Source organism: Nerophis lumbriciformis, linkage group LG17 (assembly GCF_033978685.3).
Source record: "Nerophis lumbriciformis linkage group LG17, RoL_Nlum_v2.1, whole genome shotgun sequence".
NCBI classification, from domain to species: Eukaryota; Metazoa; Chordata; class Actinopteri; order Syngnathiformes; family Syngnathidae; genus Nerophis; species Nerophis lumbriciformis.
In genome coordinates, this window is record NC_084564.2 from 28,620,346 (window position 1) to 28,634,527 (window position 14,182).

The following is a 14,182-nucleotide window of genomic DNA, read 5'->3' on the forward strand; positions in this document are numbered from 1 at the left end:
TATATATATGTACATGTATATACTTATATAAATTTGATGTAAAACAAATTCAGTTCACAAAATTCAAATGCCAAAAATTTGGTTATATATATTCAGTGTAAAAAAAAAATGTTTTCGTCGTAAAGACAGAAATTAACCTCCATATCTGCACCGCTCTTGTTATCTTCACTGATCATTATCATTAAAGATGATTAGACAATGGGGGACTACAACCTAAAATAACCTCTGTAGCATCAAATAGGGCCACATGTCACATAATGGTCGTGACGAACCCTAAGATGCAGAGACGGCAGGCTCGATGCAAGGAAACATGATTTAATGTCCAAAATAAGGCAAAACACAAACCAGGAACCAGGAACAGGCAAACTGGAGACAGGGGACAGGAACCAGCAAACAGGAAAACTGGAAACAGCTACAACGACAATACTCCAGCACTGACTGGAGGGCAAGGCAGGTATAAATAGCAGTCGGCTGATTGACACCAGGTGTGGCCAGGTGCCAATCAGCCGCAGCTGAGGGGAAACAGCGCTCAGGGAGACAAGCAGGAAACTGAACCAAAATAAGAGCGCTGACAGTAAATAAAAACAGAGGAAAAACCAAACCATAACTAAACTGTCAGTGACAAACCTGACACCACAGATCCAAAGAGCCTTGACAGTATGGATGCAACGACTATAGATGTTTATAGATCATAGTATGACTAATATTCACGGTTTCACGACTATCACGATTATTATCCATATTCTCTACTGTTCGCTCGTGTTTTGATTATTGTGTAAAATATGGGGAAGTGACTACAAAAGTACGCTTTATCCGCTAACCATTTAAAAAAACAAAACGTCAGATTAATACGTAATGTTTGCTATTGAGAACATTCAAATCCTTTTTTTTATTGAATCCAAAATATTGAAGAATGGACAACAATAATTTTAAACAAAAGAGGAGAAGTACGATTTATTGAATTTGTAATTTTAACAATCATTGTACTTATCTTTGCTTTCTTTTTACTGTGTGAAACATTTTATTGATTTTATGTTAGAGCGGAGAATGTCATATATTATTTTTATACTATATGACATAATATGCATATAATGTGCATATGAATTATTGAAAAAAGGAGACATATTTTGAGAGTTTACCAGGCAGGAATCTTAAGTAGTTTAGCTGCAAGCCTGACCATAGATAAAGCCAAAAGTAGTGATCCCTGGAAGTAAAAGCGATTAACCCTAAGTGGCACTTATCTTAGCAGTAGAAAACACAAAGAACGTTTAGTCAACTTCCTCAATGGTGGGTCCGGAAGATGCTCCGCCTCCTCCAGAGGCAGCACCAGCACCAGGGAAACCTGGCATACCCCCGGGCATACCCCCTGCACCCTGGTACAGCTTGGTCATGATGGGGTTACATATTTTCTCCAGCTCCTTCTGCTGGTACTCAACCTCGTCTTTCTCTGCAGACTGAAGGTAAACATGTTATTACCAACTGTGCATTATTTTATGTACAGTTACAGTGGGTTAGAAACAAAATCAAACATACCCGGTTTTTGTCCAACCAGCTGATGACCTCTTGGCACTTCTCCAGAATCTTCTGCTTGTCTTCATCGCTGATCTTGTCCTTCAGCTTGTCGTCCTCCACAGTGGACTTAACGGAGAAGGCGTAAGACTCCAGGGCATTCTTGGCCGACACCTTCTCTCTTTGCTCGTCATCCTGGGCCTTGTAATCTTCAGCTTCCTTCACCATGCGCTCAATGTCGTCTTTGCTGAGGCGACCTGTGCATGACAATATTCATTAAGAGACAATATACTGTAGGTGGTGCTATCATTTCTGACTTTGCAGCCATTTTAAGGCAATCAGAAGGCTGATGTGGGTAGAAGGTTTTTATATTTTCTTATGTAGTGCTTTTCCATAGTGAAACCCAATATCTAAGTTACATTTAAACCATTTAAACCAGTGTGGGTGGCACTGGGAGCAGGTAGGTAAAGCATCTTGCCCAATGACATAATGGCAGTGGCTAGGATACCGGAAGCAGGGATCGATCCTGGAACCCTTAAGTTGCTGGTACGACCGCTCTACAAACCGAGCCACGCCACCCACCCACAGAAGTTACTTATGACCTTTGAATAAATGGTTAAACCAACAAAGCAACATTTTAATAACAGTAAAGAACCAAACTGACCCTTGTCATTGGTGATGGTGATCTTGTTCTCCTTGCCGGTGCTCTTGTCGGTTGCAGACACATTCAAGATGCCATTAGCATCAATATCGAAGGTCACCTCAATTTGAGGGATCCCCCGGGGTGCTGGGGGGATTCCAGTCAGCTCAAATTTACCCAAAATGTTGTTGTCTTTGGTCATGGCCCTTTCACCCTCATACACCTACAGATATAACATGTCTAGGGTTATCATCACAAATTTCTTTATAGGAAGAGCTCAGCCATTGTGTGCATGTCTTACCTGAATGAGCACACCAGGCTGGTTGTCGGAGTAGGTGGTAAAAACCTGCGTCTGCTTTGTAGGAATGGTGGTATTTCTCTTGATGAGCGAAGTCATGACTCCTCCAGCGGTCTCGATACCCAGAGACAACGGGGTCACATCCAGCAGCAGCAAGTCCTGCACATTCTCCGATTTGTCACCCGACAGGATGGCAGCCTGCACCGCTGTAAAACAAAACATTTTACAGTTATTCATCTGCCGCTGAATAAGCTTTACTGCAGGGATGTAAATTTTGCCGATATTTATGATAAACCACGGTTAGTATTAACACTCGGGGCCTGATCTACTAAAGGCTTGAGTCTACTGAAAGATGTGTAAACTTGTTAGCATAGGGAATCTGTCGGTTCTGTCAGCTATCACATGGTCTTCCACTGCTTCAAAATACCCCTTCTGCTTAAACAGCTATGCTGGAGGGGTGAATTGAAGGTATAACGCTTGCTGACCTACAGCAGGAGACAGAGAAAAGCTGCAGACAAAAGACTGCATGCACAAGCTAAAGAAGGACAGAGCCTACACTGGAAAGACCACCTTGCCAAAGAGATTATGGCAAGAGAAATAGGGCGGCGCAGTCGCTTACAGAAACTGAATAAAGATTTACATATTACCCATAGTGTTAAGTCCTTTCTGTCAGGGTGTGAGAATGATACATTGTCAACACTGTCAGCTCCGCCCTCTACTGACATGATTCAGTTCCCTTGAGAACCGTTCAAGGAACACCTCTTCAACCATTGGTTTTTACCCAGCAATTCAGTGCTGCAACAGCCAAATACAGCCAAATCCATTGATTGCTCAAATACAACCTCCTACCTCTATTCCGTGATAGACATTGTCGTCAATCGCCAATCCTGTCAAGGCTGTCCAAACTTGTGTCTCTGCCATATTAGCCCCTGCTGCAGATTCTGTTTCTGTCACCTCGGCTGCATCTGTGTCATTCACAAGTCAACATTTGCCAGTCCTTCCCACATTTAGTTATGCATCCACTAGTATGCATTCGCCACAACACACACAGCTGTAGTGCCACAAACCTTGCAAAAGGCTGCCACAACTAGCTTCTTGTCCTAGTGGTAGGCTCAGTAAGAACTATACCACAACCAGTAGTCACAGCCGTGCTATCCCCTCCAACTGTGCAGTGTGCTAAATCCGCTATACCAACTGCAACACCAGTCCCAGCAGCACAGCCTTGGTTCTACCCGAGCATCAAGACACTGATTGCTACATCCTGTGGTATTCCCAAACTAGCACTTCCAAGGTTAAAAAATGGTCGGGAAAGAGATTTTGCTGAAACCAAGATGGCACAAGACAGCTTAATGGATAATCACCCTCACCTCAGCGAGCAATATAACTTTCAAATTCCCCTAAATCAGCTCAAACTCCATAGCACTGCAGTTTAAGTCATTCGTGTATGGCCCAAGACCGTATACGGCTGTTCTGCAAGACAAATGTGGCCAGCTTACACAATTAGTACAGAGTGAACAAGGAGCAATCCTTAACCTACTAGCTCTTAAATCGCGGATGCAGAATCATTCGACACCATTGCCCTCTCAGTTCAGTCTCGGAACACTTTGTATATGAGCTCAGGTGGGGTTCCCTCATTAACCGTCTGTTAAATAAGATTTATCCTGCTCATTGAGACAGCCACAAAGTTCTTCTAGCCTTTACACTTAAATGCACTTCACTGTTCTGCTTGAAACAATCCAAGAGTCATCAAGTGATTCAGCACTCGTTCGATGTGGACAATTTCCTCGACAGTATGGGTAAGGTTGAAGAAAGTTGAAGAAGTCGAAGAAGTCAAGGCTCTGATTGAGTCTGCATAAACTTCTTAGTAAGAGAGACTTTGAGCTACAATAGTAGACAAGAAACATGCCAGCGCGATTAGCTAGTAGTACAATGGGGTTATCCAAAGCAGGTGATGACCTAAACAAACCCGTTCTACGACTATGCTGGGTTTACTTCAAATAACACGCTGAGTTTCAAGTGTTACACTACTGAAACGTTGGTTGCCACTCTCCGAAATGTACCTTCCTAGGATTATTCGTGCCAGTAACCATCCAATGTAAGGTGCTTATCCATGGACATGTGGAAGTCCAACCTGGGCTGTGATGACCAGATGACCAGATGAACAGCCTAAAGACATATTTGACAAGTGGTTGAGCTTGGCACAGGAGTTTTCCACTCTACAACACCTCAAGTTGCCTCGTTCCTGTGTAACTTCGGCTGCTCATACTGCCACCGCAACTAGACACATTCACATCTTCTGCCTCTGAGCACGCCAATGGGTCAGCGCCCATGGGTCAGTGCCTATGGTTCAGTCACCTTCATGCAGACGGTGAATGATAATCAGCACACAGATGTGTCCTCACATGTTTCACAGTCTTTCACATAATCCCCCACTCAATTATGCTAGGTTGATTCTCTGAGAAATTCATCCATCCATCCATCTTCAACCGCTTATCCGGAATCGGGTCGCGGGGACAACAGCTCGAGCAGAGACCCCCAGACTTCCCTGTGCAGAGCAACATTAGCAACTTCCTCCTGTGGAATCCCGAAGCGTTCCCATGCCATAGAGGAGAGGTAACCCCCCCCCCCATCTGGTCCTTGGCCTGCCACGGGGTCTCCTCCCAGTGGGACGTGCAACGAGGACCTCCCTAGGGAGACGCTCGTGAACCGAACCACCTAAGCTGGCTCCTTTCCAAGCGAAAGAGCAGCGGCTCTACTCCGAGTCTCTCTCGGGTGACTGAACTTCTCACCCTATCTCTAAGGGAGATGCCAGCCACCCTTATGAGGAAACTAATTTCGACCGCTTGTATCCACGATCTTATTCTTTCGGTCATGATTTCGGTCATGGTTTCCATAGGTGAGAGTAGGAATGTAGATAGCTCGGTAGACCGAGAGCTTTGCCTCCTGGCTCAGCTCTCGTTTCGTCACAATCATGCGGCAGAGAGACTGCAATACTGCCCCAGCTGCTCTGAGAAATCCAGCAGACAATATTATTCATGGACTCACCCCGCAGGAATGATCCAGGAGCATCGCTAAAATAAAGGCCCACATTTCCCTTACCTGCCAGAAAGATTAGTAAAGACTTCCGTGGCCAGAATCTGCCCATCATGTTCAAACAAGTGACCACTATCCCTTCCCTACAGCGCACATTGCACATGAAGGCTGTGCTCTCTTAGGACAGTGATAGATGTGAAGATCCATAAATACAAGTGTCTAAGACAGAAAGTGAAACCGCATTTGGTTTTGATCATTAAGAGACACTAAACTTTTGGAAATTAAAACAGAAGAAGATAAACATACTTAAACACTTGAATAAAAATAGAATATGGCTTAAAATAATCCATAACAATATTTTATGCTTTTCTGCCAAGTAAACCAAATTCTGTGTCCATTCATGTGTGTATTGTTTTTAAGTAAAGCTTGGTTGAAAGATATCAGTGTGTGTATAAGTACTTTTTGAGCACATTTAACAATATCGTGATTATAATAACCGTAATAATTTTGGTCACGATGACTGTATGTGATGTGACTCATATTGTCACATCCGTACTTTAAAGTAATCTATTGTAGAAGATACCTGCTCCATAGGCCACTGCTTCATCTGGATTGATGCTCTTGTTGAGTTCCTTTCCGTTGAAGAAGTCTTGCAGCAGCTTTTGGATCCTGGGAATACGAGTGGAGCCTCCTACCAAAACCAGTTCATTAATATCACCCTTGTCCAGCTTGGCATCGCGGAGAGCCTTTTCCACAGGCTCCAGAGTTCCGCGGAACAAGTCTCCGTTGAGCTCCTCAAAGCGGGCCCTGGTGATGGAAGTGTAGAAATCGATGCCTTCGAACAGGGAATCGATTTCGATGTTGGCCTGCGTGCTGGAGGACAGGGTTCGCTTTGCCCTCTCACAAGCTGTGCGCAGACGACGCACCGCCCTCTTGTTTCCACTGATGTCTTTCTTGTGCTTGCGTTTGAACTCTGTGATGAAGAAGTTCACCATGCGGTTGTCGAAGTCTTCGCCCCCCAAGTGGGTGTTGCCTGCCGTCGACTTGACTTCAAAGATGCCGTCTTCGATTGCCAAGATGGACACATCAAAAGTGCCGCCGCCCAGGTCAAAGATCAGGACATTTTTTTCACAGCCAACCTGCAATTTTGGAATGATTTAAACATCAGATTTAGAAATGTCTTACTATAAATCATATTTGGTTTGGCTAAAATGACATACATCACGTCGCGCATCACAAATCACACATCAATTATTTTAAGATGGACCACTTGAACAAGGTCAAAGATGTTTGATACCAAAGGATTAGCAAGGAATGCCAATGTCCACAGAACTTAAAGAAAAAATGTCACTGCACACATTAACTGGCACGTATCTCTTCACCTTCTTATCCAGGCCATACGCAATAGCCGCAGCAGTCGGTTCGTTGATGATGCGAAGGATGTTGAGCCCAGAGATGGTGCCGGCATCTTTGGTGGCCTGACGCTGAGAGTCATTGAAGTAAGCCGGCACGGTCACAACAGCATTGGTTACAGTCTTCAAAAGAAAAAAACAACCCTTACTCTGTGTTCAAAATGTTCCAAAGGGCTATGGGAAAAACACAGCTATTTAAAGCGTGAAACACAGAGAGCCTCAATGTAATTTGTGCAACTAACATGTTAAATTTGAAATGATTAGTATGACAAAATATTCTTCAGAACCATAATTGCAGCCACAAATCCAACCAAATACAATGTAACGTCTCAACAAAAAACTTGCATCTTCTACACTGCAAACTGCTAAAGGGACACATGACTAGCTACGCAATGCTATGTTGCAGTTAGCTCACCTACAGACAAGTTGAGTATGTCATCAAGTTGGGAATCAGTCAGGCTACCTCTGAGTTTGGACATAGATTTCGAGGTTCATGACACCAAAAGTCTGCTCACAGATGTGCAGTAAGTGCTGCCAAACAGTAAAACCATCACCTGTGCATGTTTTTTAATTTGTGGGTAATTTTGCATTGTAAACCTTTTGGATTTACTGACATTAATGTATTGTTTGTATCACATTGAAAGTCAATCAACTCAATTTGAATATGCTCTTGGCTTGAAAAGTCAACTGCCACTGAAGACGGATGTGGAATTGCTGATATAGTTAGCCTACTAACTGCTAAATATGCTACTGTTCAAAATTACTCGAAGATGGTGGTGTACTAATGTTGTTTTTTTTATAAGTTGTGGGCTGCAGACAGCACAATTTAAGGATGTGGGAGACCATTTTCATACATGTTTTACATTTCCAAATGCCAAAACCAGTCAAATGTCAATACAAAGTATGCTAAGCAATCTGAGCAAACATCTTAGTTTTGTGTTGAAGGTGAAAAGTAAATATGTGTACTGTAATATCTGACTTAATAATATTTATGGCACCAACCCATGCTTTAAGTTGACTCAAAAACAAAGACTTTTTTTTTTTAGACCATCCTCATGCATCCATCTTTTCATCCATTTTCTGCCACGTATTCCCTTCATGGTCGCGGGGGGCGCTGGAGCCTATCTCAGCTACAATCGGGCGGAAGGCGGGGTACACCCTGGACAAGTCGCCACCTCATCGCAGGGCCAACACAGGTAGACAGACAACATTCACACTCACATTCACACACTAGGGCCAATTTAGTGTTGCCAATCATCCTATCCCCAGGTGCATGTCTTTGGAGGTGGGAGGAAGCCGGTGTACCCGGAGGGAACCCACGCAGTCACGGGGAGAACATGCAAACTCCATACAGAAAGATCCCAAGGCCGGGATTGAACTCACGACTACTCAGGACCTTCGTATTGTGAGGCAGACGCACTAACCCCTCTGCCACTGTGCTGCCTTCCTCATGCATCATTAACAGTAATCCAATCGATTTAACCCTACCAACACTAATAAAATTGTGTTGCTACAACTATTGAAATATGTTTTTAAATCAGTGGTTTACCAGTGACTTGGAAGATTTCCCTTCCAACATTCTCTTTTGTAAATAAAAAACATGCAGGCATACCTTGCCAAGGTATGCATCTGCAATCTCCTTCATTTTCAGCAGCACCATGGAGGAGATCTCTTCTGGGTAGAAGCTCTTGGTCTCCCCCTTGTACTGCACCTCAACTTTGGGACGCGAGTTATCATTGACGACATTGAAGGGCCAAAGTTTCATGTCGCTTTGAACATTGGCGTCATCAAACCGGCGTCCAATGAGCCGCTTCGCATCTGTGTAGCACAAGCAGGAAATATTGCGTTATCACGTAGAAAAATCATACATTCATTTGTCAACATAATCTTACGTACCAAACACTGTGTTTGTGGGGTTCATTGCAACTTGGTTTTTTGCAGGGTCACCAATCAGCCTCTCCGTGTCAGTGAAGGCAACATAACTGGGTGTGGTCCTGTTTCCCTGGTCATTGGCAATGATCTCCACTTTGCCATGCTGGAACACACCTACACAGGAGTAGGTAGTGCCCAGATCGATACCAACTGCTGGTGCCTTAGACATGGTTCCTGAGAATATTAAAGAAATGGCTTTGATGTCAGCCCCAATCCACAAGCTCCATGGGTGGACAACAGGAACGGTAATGGACATGGTAATGAAGCTATTAGCGGAGTCTGAACAACAAGTGGAAAGTGGCCACACCCCATTTGCGGCGCCCTGGTAGTATATTTTCCTCCCTAACGTCACTCACTCTTTGACGGTGCCATCCTACCAATTTCACCTCATATTGCCACAAAAAACACCAGCCACAGCTTATAATTGCAATTGATTTTTACTTAGAGTATAAGGGACGTGATAATTAAACAGCATTTTAAGATGAGGTTGAACTTGCAGCTTTGGGACCCACTGTTGGCTCATTCGGTTAATTCCCCTGGAGCAGAGATATTCAACAATTTTTTTAGGAGTACCACATTTCCAGAAAGCTAAGGACCTGGGTGCAAACTTTACTCTACAGGGCTCCACCTCTCACAAACTAAGGTGTTGCGCTTCCTGGTATAATCATAAAAAAAATATCAACCTAAAATAAGTTATTAATGTTATTTTGTTGCAAGCAATTTTTTTCCACACATAAAACGTTTTTTTTTTTAAAGTAAAACCTAAATTCTCTTATTAGATTAGTGATTTTAAATAATCAGTAAAATATTGAAACATAGACAAAAATATTGTATATATATATATATATATATATATATATATATATATATATATATATATATATATATATATATTAATATATGTAAATCTTACATAATAGCGTAACTGAAAATGTGCCTGACAAATCACATACTATTTGTTTGAATATGCACGACAGTATTAAAATCTGGCAATGTTGCGTAACGCTATAAAACCTGGAATGTTCCAGAAAGTTTTTGGCTCAAAGTGAAGCGCCACACCTTTTTTTTTACTTTTTATTAAAAATCTGTTGTAAGACAAATAACAACTGGGCTTACTTAAAATAAATGAAATGTAATGTATTCTATACATACCGTGTATATATATATATATATATATATATGTATACAGTATTTATAGAATACATTATATATACATTTAATTTATTTTAGATAAGTCCAGTTGTTTTTGTAATAATATTTGTCTTACAACAGAGACAAGAACTTTTTTTTTTTTTAAATAAAAAGAAAAAAAAGGTGTGGCACTTCACTTTGAGCCAAAAACTTTCTGGAACATTCCAGGTTTTATAGCGTTACGCAACATTGCCAGATTTTAATACTGTCGTTCATATTCAAACAAATAGATTGTGATTTGTCAGGCGCATTATCAGTTACGCTATTATGTAAGATTTACAGCATGCCATATACCAGACACAAGTTAGAAAAGTATCACATCGATACGGGTCATTTAAAGCTATTTATCTAGCTAGCACAAACAGTTCATGCTTGAAATCACCTGTTAAGCTGAACTTTCGTATTTGTAAGAACATGACCAAGCAAGCATCGATATAGTGCACTGTACTGTATGTGATATCGGAAGATAAATAGTAACTTTACTAGCAAGATAAATAAAAAAAAACATTTTCGCATTCACCTCTGTAGTCCTGGACTGGTCCACTCAGCTGGAGAAGGTACAGTAAATGAGCAGGGAGGGGCCTCCCAGCTTCTTAAAGAGTGCAGCATAGAGGTGTGTCAAAAATAACTCTCTCTTTCAATCTTTCTCTCTCTCTCTCTCTCTCTCTCTCTCTCTCTCTGCTCCAACGTGAAAGAGAACTGTTGCTGAGACACGTCTGGACAAATAATGCAAATAATACAAAGCATTTTATGACACAATCTCTGGCTATGATCAATATTTAAGGCTTTTGACAGCATGGAGACCAGATAATTGTGTGAATGTATGAGGGACCCTTAGGGACATTATTCAGAATGACCTCTCACATAAACAAATGTAATGTTTTTCTCTCACACACTACTGAAACAATCTCGCACACTACTGAAACACTGTCATACACATTACTAAAATGTTTTTCTCTCACACACACTACTGAAACACACACTACTGAAACACTCTCACAAACACTACTGAAACACTATCATACACACTACTGAAACACTCACACACAATACTGAAACACTATCATACACATTACTGAAATGTGTTTCTCTCACACACTACTGAAACACTCATACACATTACTGAAACACTCTCATACACACTACTGAAACACACACTACTGAAACACTCTATACACACTACTGAAACACTATCATACACATTACTGAAATGTTTTTCTCACACACACTACTGAAACACTCTCATACACAATACTGAAACACTCACACACACACACTAACACTCGCACACACACTACTGAAACACTCTCACACACAATACTGAAACACACACACAATACTGAAACACTCACGCACAATACTGAAACACTCACGCACAATACTGAAACACTCACACACTACTGAAACACTCTCATGCACACTACTGAAACACTATCATATGCATTACTGAAATGTTTTTCTCACACACTACTGAAACACTCTCACACACACTACTGAAACACTCACACACACACTACTGAAACACACACACTACTGAAACACTCTCACACACACTACTGAAACACTCTCATACACACTACCGAAAGACTATCATACACACTACTGAAACACACACACTACTGAAACACACACACTACTGAAACACTCTCACACACACTACTGAAACACTCATACACACTACCGAAAGACTATCATACACACTACTGAAACACCTATCATACACATTACTGAAATGTTTTTCTCACACGCACACTACTAAAACACTCTCATACACACTACTGAAATGTGTTTCTCTCACACACACTACTGAAACACACACTAGTGAAGCACTATCTTACACACTACTGAAACAACTCTCATACACATTACTGAAATGTTTTTCTCTCACACACACACACACACACACTACTGAAACCCTCAAACACACAACTGAAATGTTTTTCTCTCACAGACACTACTGAAACAAATGTTGCTGAAAACCTCTCACACACACTTTGAATTATTTTTCCACTACTATGTGTAAAAAGATTTCACTAAGAGCTTTTCACTAGTGCGTGTGAGATAAACAAGTTTCAGTAGTATTCGTAAAAGGATTTCACTTGTTTGTATGAGAGCTTTACACTAGTGCGTGTGAGAGAAAATATTTTCAGTGATGTGCTTGAAAGGACTTCACTTGTATGTGTGGGAGCTTTTCACTAGTGCCTGTGAGAGAAAAACTACTATTTTTCCAAGTTAAAAAAAATTCCAGGAATTCCCAGAATTCACGGTTTTCCAAACCCTATGTTCACAGTTTTTTCTTTCGACTAATCCTTCCACATTTTTCAACCCATTTCAACCGTTCCACCATCAAAACATTAATCTAAATCAGGACAAAAAAACTGAGTTGTTTTTTTAACTGGAAAATTTCCTGAAATTCCAGGAATTCCGTTATACCATTTAGCAATAAAAAATGTTACTATTTCACCATTTTTTGACCGATTAAAAACATTCTAACACCTGCAGTCTGCAGGTGTATCTAATACACAACTCCTCCAACACGAACATTATTGTTTTTGCACTTTTTGGCTTCTTATTAAATAACTTTTGTAACCTATTTTTATGGGCTTTCCTCTTTGTGATGTTAAGTTCCTGTTATGCGCTGTTGTACAGTATATGCCTTGAGCTCTTATTTTGAAGGTGCTAAGAGCGGAAGTGATGACACGGAGTGGAGCAGAGGTTTTTGAAAGAAGGTAAATAAAGTGGTCCTCGTGTAAACTGGAGCCTCCGTGTTTGTTATTTTGTAGTTTCATACAGTATAGGCGACATTTCTAAACCCTCGGTTACACTTTTTTAAATAGATTCAATCTTGCACGTAGAAAGTTTAAGTGAGGGCTTCAGTTGCGGCGCATGGACTTCATTTATAAGTAAAGGTAAGACCATAATAAAGTTTTTTTTATTAAATGTGCTTTTTTGTGTGCTACAGTTTGTATGTGTAAAGTTAAAGTTAAGTTAAAGTACCAATGATTGTCACACACACACTAGGTGTAATGAAATTTGTCGTCTGCATTTGACCCATCCCCTTGTTCACCCCCTGGGAGGTGAGGGGAGCAGTGGGCAGCAGCGGCGCCGCGCCCGGGAATCATTTTTGGTGATTTAACCCCCTATTCCAACCCTTGATGCTGAGTGCCAAGCAGGGAAGTATGCTGGTATGAGCTTTTAAATATAACCCGTTAACTGCTGCCAATCAAATGGTGAATAAGATACTCTTTAGGGTTCATATGTTTGTAAATCTGACTGTGATGAAGTCAGTGCCTCACCAGCCATCAACCTCACCGCACGTCACTGCTTTAAACCATAACCAAGCATGCATCAATATAGCTCTTGTCTCAAAGTAAGTGTACTGTCACCACCTGTCACATCACACCCTGACTTATTTTGACTTTTTTGCTGTTTTCATGTGTAGTCTTTTAGTTCTTGTCTTGCGCTCCTATTTTGGCGGCTTTTTCTCTTTTTTTGGTATTTTCATGGAGCAGTTTCATGTCTTCCTTTGAGCGATATTTCCCACATCTACTTTGTTTTAGCAATCAAGAATATTTCAGTTTTTAATCCTTCTTTGTGGGGACATTGTTGATTGTCACGACATGTTCGGATGTACATTGTGGACGCCGTCTTTGCTCCACAGTAAGTCTTTGCTGTCATCCAGCATTCTGTTTTTATTTACTTTGCAGCCAATTCAGTTTTAGTTTTGTTCTGCATAGCCTTCCCTAAGCTTCAATGCTTTTTCTTAGGGGCACTCACCTTTTGCTTTTTTTTGGTTTAAGCATTAGACACCTTTTTACCTTTTCTGCCTCCCGCTGTTTCCGACATCTACAAAGCAATTAGCTACCTGCTGCCACCTGCTGATATGGAAGAGTATTACACGATTACTCTGCCGAGCTCTAGACAGCACAGACACTCAACAACAACACACCATTTTCCGACTATAATTACTGGTTTGCAAAAAATATTTTTAAACCAAATAGGTGAAATTATATAATCTCCCACGGCACACCAGACTGTATCTCACGGCACACCAGTGTGCCGCGGCACAGTGGTTGAAAAACACTTGTATAGATAATATACAAACTCATTCTCCTGTACACAATTACCTTCATACTTGTTTAAGTTTGTCAAATAAAGTGTCTCTAT

General features: G+C 41.2%; 1 protein-coding gene across 1 annotated transcript; it reads right to left on the reverse strand.

The window, feature by feature from the left end:
• Positions 1-394: 394 nt before the first annotated feature.
• Positions 395-10,664, reverse strand: LOC133614774 (heat shock cognate 71 kDa protein-like). The gene is made up of 9 exons (XM_061973009.1): positions 10,536-10,664; positions 8,789-8,998; positions 8,505-8,710; positions 6,863-7,015; positions 6,064-6,619; positions 2,451-2,653; positions 2,174-2,372; positions 1,534-1,766; positions 395-1,454 (listed from the first exon to the last, which is right to left on the reverse strand). Exons 2-9 carry the CDS (start codon positions 8,991-8,993, stop codon positions 1,269-1,271), a joined length of 1,941 nt encoding a protein of 646 aa, XP_061828993.1. The 5' UTR covers positions 8,994-8,998; positions 10,536-10,664; the 3' UTR covers positions 395-1,268.
• Between the last annotated feature and the right edge of the window lie 3,518 nt (positions 10,665-14,182).

Excerpts from the sequence above, each read along its gene's own strand:
- LOC133614774 (XM_061973009.1), bottom strand. The coding sequence starts at position 8,993 with ATGTCTAAGGCACCAGCAGTTGGTATCGATCTGGGCACTACCTACTCC. Across the intron at positions 6,620-6,862 it reads CGTATGGCCTGGATAAGAAG|GTTGGCTGTGAAAAAAATGT; the intron begins GTGAAGAGATAC and ends CCAAAATTGCAG. Across the intron at positions 2,373-2,450 it reads AGCCTGGTGTGCTCATTCAG|GTGTATGAGGGTGAAAGGGC; the intron begins GTAAGACATGCA and ends TTATATCTGTAG.